The sequence below is a fragment of the Fulmarus glacialis genome, unplaced genomic scaffold (assembly GCF_000690835.1).
Source record: "Fulmarus glacialis isolate BGI_N327 unplaced genomic scaffold, ASM69083v1 scaffold4276, whole genome shotgun sequence".
Classification (NCBI taxonomy): domain Eukaryota; kingdom Metazoa; phylum Chordata; class Aves; order Procellariiformes; family Procellariidae; genus Fulmarus; species Fulmarus glacialis.
Window position 1 is genome coordinate 23,162 of NW_009216090.1, and position 8,050 is coordinate 31,211.

Sequence of the window (8,050 nt, forward strand, 5' to 3'; positions counted from 1 at the left end):
CCATCACAGGTTCAAGCACAGACAATTTTATGCTGGACAAATCATCGCTGATAGGAGATCCTGCACTGGCTCAGGGAAAAAAAAACCCAATGGTTGTATGTAGCCAAAGAGGGAAAATTCTTGGCTCACTGTGATCCAGCAGTGATGCATAAACATCTAGATAGATACAGACAGAAAACATTTATCTGTAAAGCTGTCTTCAAAAGATTTACGGGATGTGTTTGTGAAAAGCAAAGTGCAGACAGCCCTCTGCTCTTTCTCAAAAGTTAACACCATCAAAAAACCCAACCTTTACAGCCATCTCGGCTACTCAGTGTTGCCACTGCTATAATGCAAAAGCCAAATTAGCTGCTGAGGGAAATCCCTCTTACTGACAAACGTTAAGTGGCAGTATTTTATTGGCTTTACTTCGAAGGTTTATATGAAAATCCAGGTAGGATTATGCTCCATTTGTTTGTTTAAACCATAAAAGTATTTCCTAAGAGCCACAAACAATGGTTTAACACAACGAGCTGCAAACAAGTTTAGCTCTACCTGGTGAGAAACGCTACTGTCCAGACCCTCTACAATATAGCTACTTAAATATAGCTACTTAAAAGCTTTGTATTTTTTATTTCCTATACTTCTTGGAGATGGGGGAACAGCCAGCCAGAATCCATTTTTGAGAGCCTGTAATATTTTGACACATATCTTAACACATTTAAATATACAAACAAACGATCTATCTGAAAGAATGCCCATTGTAGCTAACGAGATCAGGGTGCCTGGTCTCAATGCCATTCCTGAAATGGAAAGAGGGATTGCTGAACGCATAGGAATGGGAAATTTCAAAATTGCACCAGGCATTAAAATTAAAAAAAAAAAAAAAAAAAAAAAAATCAAAGAACAACATGTTTTTCAGCAGGTCAGTGATTTTGACACAGATGATGTACAATTCACCATACAATCTTCTAAATTAATAGAACACCAACATAAAAAGCATCAGTAATTTAAATTTTAAAAAAAGGAGAAAAGCTGTAAGTTTTGTTTAAAATTTGGAGACTTGAATAAAAATTAGAAGATCTGTGCAAAAGTAACGGAATGCAGAAGCCGACTACATCCTTGGCCAAAAGCATTGCCTCTCCCTGCCCAATACTTTCCTTGAGAAATCCAAGCAGACTGTACTTTTATGCATCCATGGGAAAGCATAAAGGAATAACTGCTACATGTTTGGCTTTTGGTATTTCAAATACAATTTCTTTAAGTAAATTGCTTTCGTTTAAATAGCCCTATGTAGCACGGTAGAGTTCAATGCTGTACTAACAAAAAACTCAACAAGAGACTTCAACAATTCTGCTGGCTTTCTGAAAAGCGCATACAATCTGCAAAATAAAAGGCCAAGCTACCAGCTAAAGAAGAGATTTTAAACAATTACCAAAGCAGGATAGTGATATCATAAAGGCAATTTCTGCGCTAGCTTGTTTTCTGAAACTCTCTTTGCTTCTGAACAGCTAGAACAGATAATAACTATTAGTAAATCAAACTCCTGCAATATCCAGCTGTGTCTCACACATTTACATACAGATAGAATGGGTATATGTTTTTAATATGTATGCGATACGTACTTTTACCACAGCTGAAGTGCATGCTACAAAGGAGGAGGAGAATGGGAATGGAATCAGCATGAGATAATAAAGTGGCCTAGATAAAGTATTAGCCAGCGATTGATCTCAAACAGGGGATGTTGCTTCTCTCTGACCTGATTACTTACTATGCATAGATTCCATTAAATAGAGCTTAGAATGGAAAGCTTCTGAAAAATACCGTAAATACAGTCAGATCTACAGCTTCCTGAGCCAAACCAGCCCGCAGATGCCTACCCATACACGTGGCACAGGTGGGAGTTTAAACCTTACCCGTACCGCCACATCGCACTCGCTAAATATACGTCTATGTCTGCATTTCCCTGGGAGCCAGGCTTGTGATGCCAGAAAACTCCATGTTTTAAATGAAAACAGGAAGTTCACGGGGGGGAGGATAAAAAAAAAAATCTTATTACAGAAGACTTGTTGAGTTTTTCCTTTTCTTGTTGGAAAGGAAGAGAAGAAAGACAGAAGAATATGCTAAGATGTTGTGCCATCTTCCCTGGTGCTGAAACAGGAGTACGTTCAATTTAATTGACTGTAAGCCTTTCTCTTCTTAAGAGGGAACAAACTGGAGACAAAAGAGCAGACACTAAACACAAGGTTCAGAATAACCACCGGTAAATTATAAAGATTGTTCCTTTCCCTGGATGGACAATTTTCCCATTGCTTGGTGAAATTACTTTTTTTCACTCCTGTGGAACAAGTCTGTTAATTTGAAATACTTTGAAACAATTAAATCCTTGATTACATATACACAGAGAAACTGATGTTATATCTTGTTTTGCGGATGGGTATATGGAAGAAAGGGCATAGCGACCGAGTGTAAATACAGGAACCTGATTTATGCCAGCTGTTTTGGAAATTTGGTGTTCGCTTGCACAAGAGTATCTATGGTACTAGAAAGCCTTTATCCAGGAATTTCATACAGCCTTGGCTTTGGCCCTATTTTCTAACAAAATGTGCATACTGACTTTGATAAAAAAGGGCTTCCTAACATGATAGACAGGGTAAATCCATCCCTGATGTAACCCCGTGACTTCACTGGAGTTGCCAATCTGGCACTCCAGGTATTGTTAGTCGGCTCTTAAAATGCATTTAACAATTCACCGATTATCAGGAGAGTAGAAAAAGATTGATGTTCTGCTCCTTTCATTTTGCTTTCAGTCTTTAATTATACTAAATTGGTTACAAAATAGTGACTTCCAGTACGGTTAATGTCCATAGGGGAGAAAGCCTGCACTCCACTGTTTTGTCTGAAGCTAACGATGATTACCTGTGTTACACCTTTCATCCTTGCTAGTACATTTCTTCTAAATAAAAAAAACCCAACCCAATGAACAAGGTGAAATCCTGCTCTCATTTAGATCAACGGTAAGCTGACCTTGACAAGTCCAGGATCTCACTGACAGTACCTGCATCACTCTACCCTGAGAGTTAACACAGAGATACCCATCAGAATTACAACAGAGTTTCAGAAACAGATGACGTGGAATTAGAAAGGATATGGCGGTCAGCAATTCTAGAATTCAGAGGATATTTAACAGCTTTTGTTCTGGCCCCGTTTTCCAACGAAGTATGGTAATTTATATACACATATGTAGACATATGTACAGATATGCTCGTGTGTATATAGATATATTATGTGTGTGTTCGTATATATATGCTAATGTATATGTGCATATGAGTTTTATAAATAAAGTGCTCCTTGACAAGACTGGGTAAGTGCAAGAACGTAAACGGCTTGACTGGCGAGCAACCACTGAGCTAATAGTGAGTCTGTCACAGAAAAGCACGGGGTGCTCTGAGCCCATCAGGCTGGAGGAGGGAATTTAGGGCAGCTTATGAGGGTCAGCCACACCGCAGGCAAGGACTGGGTCACTCCTTTATTTCAGTCTACTCCATGCTTTAGGACTTGTTGTTGCAAGTTCATTTATAATTGAATAGAAAGTAGCATAAGGGGAAAAATGCATTAAACAAAAGATTTTGTTCAAAAAGTCGGAAGGCTTTTTTTTTTTTTCCTGAGCTGCTATAATTTTAAAAATATTTTACAAAATACCTCCTTAAAAGGGGACTAGCACACTCCAGGGCATGTAGTTGTAAAGATAAATCTGTGCACTACCCTGGTACTGCAGGCACTCACCCTTTGGCCTCATTTTTATGACGCTACACCCTGGAGTGGTGTTATTGCTTACAAACATACATATATACTTATGGGGGTATGTGCGATCTGTAGATGTTTTATTTATAAGTGGCAGGCCTATTGCATCACTGAAACATGCATTTACAAACAGATATAGGTTTTATGAAACCCTATTCCGTTGTTTTAATAGCTAAGCTATCCAGCCATAGCATAATAGTGCACAAGGTAAATGTGTCTACATCTCTAGAACCTGTTCCAAGTTTTCTCAGATGTGACTAACTGCAAGAATTTTCCAACCATCAAAAGTTAATAAAAAAGACAAAATAAGGCAGTGTAAGCCTTTCATACGAGACACACAACACCACAAAGTGGAAGGGCTCTGATAAACTTTAAGGCCTCATTTTACCAAGGTATTTAAGGAGGTGCCTAACTTCAAATGTAGAACTATTGAAGTTAATATCCTTAAAATTAGATTCACAGTTAAATACTTTACTAACCAGGATCTAAATTGAGACTAGTCTGGATTGTGAAATATCTGCCCCAGGGCATCTTCAGAGATTAGCCTTTAACTAGAGAATAGCTGCAATAGAAACACTTGTTTATTCTACTTGCAGTTCGCAGCATGTAAGCAAGAAATGAAACGATGCAAACGTGTCCTTATCTTGTTAAAATCTGCTAAAATTATTCCTAGATATTTTGATGATTTTACATAAACTTCCAAGTTACAGGAAACATAGCATATAAATAAAAGTAATGAAACATTTAAAAATCAAAGATATTCGATGCGATTCAGAGGAAATTCTTATCTACAATATGTTACTGCAAATATTTGTAATAATTGTTTGATACACTATTTTTCTAGCTGCTTAAAAACAGTCAAAACAGCACTCTCTACTAAATGCACAGCCACAAGGGACCAGCTTGAGAGCAGGTACCCTATTATTGCCTTACTGAAAAAATGACAATTGCAAGCAAAAGAAGAGGTCTCTGAGCTCAGATTCCAACACTGAGAGCCCTTCTACGGACAAACCAAAGCTACATATTACCTCAATCTTCTCTAGCCAATCTAATTTCATTTTACATTAATATAAGTGAATACAGTAGCTCCTGCATTTCATTAAAAATACACCATATCCTCTGTTTTCAATCTTCAGATTTCGAAAGGTGAAGACTGGCAAATGACGAAAAAGAGTGACCTACATTAAGCTGTAATCCCTGGACATACAAACTGAAAAAAAAGTGTATTAAGCATCAAAATGGTTTTGATTGAAACTTGATACTGGCTGTGAAAGTTCTGTATTAACTCCCCAGATCACAAGTGAAGCTTTGGTCACGATGACGGTAACAGCAAAACAGCCATTAACTTCAGTGGAATCATAATTTCACCTTTGGTTTGTGTGCTCTCTGTGAACATGTAATTGCTGCACAAGCCAGACAGAGTTTACATTTGAATTTGTACATCCTGAAAAATGCAGAATAAAATACATGACTAAAAAGTATTCACAGACAAATACATACTGAGGGGCTCTGAACTTTCACTTACCATTAAATCTTCAGGTGCTGGCCTTTCCTTTGGTTGCTTTTTCATGCTATGTGTCATAAAACAAAATGTTCATATATAAACAACTGCTCATTTATTCTACTTGCTTAAATATTGAAGCTATCCTCTTTTAACACAGAGTGAAGAATTTAAACGTATTTAACTTTATCATGTGCCAATGGAAGACAGGGTTCCAAACAGTGGCCAAAATGTTAATGGATTTCTTCCTTCCCTCCCATCCCTCCCTTATGGGATGTAGTGGTCTCCACTGTAACCATGAAAGTGTGCAAATATAGAGAGTTGGCTCAGAAGGCACAGTAAGTTGACTCTCATTTTGCTAGGGATTATTACATAGCTCGACACAAAGTATTATACAAACAGGTGGGAAATTTAACTCTAACACTAAACAGCTTCAGGAGAATGCACAATACCCTGGGGTTTCTACCTTAATTTTTTCACATTTATTTCCATTACACTGCAGGGTGATAGTTCATTACACAGCATTAACCTGTTTATAAGATCATGTTTCTCATCCAAATAGTCCTAGTTTTCTGTGCAACAGGTGCAATTAGCTATTGAAGGCTGTGCTTAGCTGCATGACGGAACACAATAACATGGCACAGAGGTGACCATCAGGAGCTGCCTACTGACTAATTGGATTACATCCAAACAGCCAGTGTTTATGGCGTAATTGGCATAAAGTCATAAAGTCTGATATGCCGTTCACTTGACATCTCTAACACTTATTAGGAATTGATTGCTTAAATAGTATATAGTTTCTTCTTATTTGCTTTTTTTAAACAGTAATGCCTCCCACTAAAACGTACAGCCAATATAATATAACACTATATCTAAAATACTAGATGATCTGTGCTGTAAATCGGAGGTATTAATGACACAATTTACCTTCCCTACAAATAACTACAAGCACCTCAAATAATACAGGCATTAGCAAGTAACGCAAGCTGTCTGACGAGTAGGTTGGTAGCAGTCCTAATCTGACAGTCCAAAGTAGCTGCGTCCCCAGGGAAAACAAGGCTATTAGCCACCATCAGTTATGCTTCAGTTTGACATCTGTGGAAATTTTAACACAGGTTATCCCTCCCTCTGCCTCAATGAGAATTTTTTAAAAACGCTCTGTCATCAATTTTTTGCAGGGATAAAAAGCATAGACCTCCATGCACATCAGTTAGTTGCGCTGCAGAACCCTCCAAATAGCGTTGCTCCTTGTAAACTGAAACTATTGAAAACGGAGGCCTATGTTACACAAACTTTAATTATTTAGTTACTTTAATTAACCAATAATCAGACTGCTTTTTGTGTCTGCATTGTTTGTTACATACTATGTCAGTCCTCAGAGGCACTTTCTCCTATGTTATGTATTCAAAATTCAATTTTATTTAGATGACTTTTGCTGGCATACGGTAGAGACCCTGAAAGTGCTGCGAAGCCCGACCTATAGATCGATCTGCGTGGGGCCGAGGGCTTCGAGCGCCTTGTTTTTGCCGAGGACGCATCCCTGAAGCAGGATTCCCTCTCGGCCACGCGGCTGCGGCTCTCAGTGGCACACACTGAGATGGCTCCATCTGATTTAGCACAGCTGAGCATCCAGCCCTGGAAGCGCATGTTCGCAGAAGGGATGCTTCTCCGTCAAACACATCGTATTTTTACAGAATTCAAGCTTGTTTCTTCTGCCATACATAAATGACTGTCTTTTTTTTTTTTTGGGGGGGGGGGGGGAGCGGAATAAGAATGAGACAGTTAAAAAAAAGATTTTTCCCTTCACTTTGTTTCTTTAGGATAGCTTACCCCCAAGATTTTTATTCACTAATCACTGAAGAACTGTATTCTTTATTCTACAAATTCCTCCTCTCCCCAGTTCTCCTTTAATTTAAAAGGTTTTCAATGAACTATTCAGTTTTAAGGAAAGAAAATATACCCAGTGGTGTGTTTTAAAATACGACGCTCAGTAAAAATTACTTACTGAAAAGCCAATGAATTAATCAAGGCTGCTTGCCTTTCTAAATATTGAGGCAATTTTATAAGTAATATTTTAAAAAGCCCTGAATAATGATATTCAGAGTCTTTGTGGCTTCTTTACCCCCAGATGAATTCTTAGGAGTCTCAGCGCACAAGACTGCACCCACATTCAGGGCAGGTTTATTAAAACACGAAAAACCCTTGTAAGTACTTTTACGACCCTTTGTGTAAATAACGTTTACATAATTTAAACAGTTTGCTTAGCTTTGCTGCCCCATCTGCCCAAGGCCCCCAAGTCCCTCTTCTCTCAGAAAGGATGCAAGGAAAGCCATAAGGTCTCGCAGAGCTGCAGAGTTAATGGCATGTATCATTTACATTGAGGGCATGGCATGTTTGCAAACTGAGCTTACCATTGAGTGATGAAGTGTACAAATGGCTCAGAGAACTCCCCGGCTGGAAGGACGGGCGATTCCTGGGATTGGATTGAAACAAGAAGCAGAGTCAGAAGGAGAGAAGATAATTTTTTTTAGAAGGAGACTAATATAACAGTGACAACAAAACAAAAAAAAAAAAAAAAAGGAAAAAAACAAGGAAGCGACAAAACCCCCTTTTCGCACAGAATTTGAGGGAGAAAGGTACAAATTCTTCTGAGAATGTGTTATAAAACACTGAATTTCAACTAATGAGTATTACACAATGGATAAAAACATGTGGAAAGACACTGAGGGGAGGTGAAAAAAGGACAATGATAGCCACAGGGTAAAA

The 8,050-nt window shown here is 38.2% G+C and overlaps 1 protein-coding gene across 1 annotated transcript in view; it reads right to left on the minus strand.

Annotated features, from left to right (window-relative positions):
• Positions 1-8,050, minus strand: part of MAP2K5 (mitogen-activated protein kinase kinase 5) — a 131,459-nt gene that overhangs the window by 17,501 nt on the left and 105,908 nt on the right. Inside the window, exons 19-20 of the mRNA XM_009579158.1 lie at positions 7,696-7,757; positions 5,309-5,354 (exon numbers count right to left, since the gene is read on the minus strand). Of these exons, the coding sequence (XP_009577453.1) occupies positions 5,309-5,354; positions 7,696-7,757 (108 nt within the window). The remainder of the gene's footprint in view (positions 1-5,308; positions 5,355-7,695; positions 7,758-8,050) is intronic.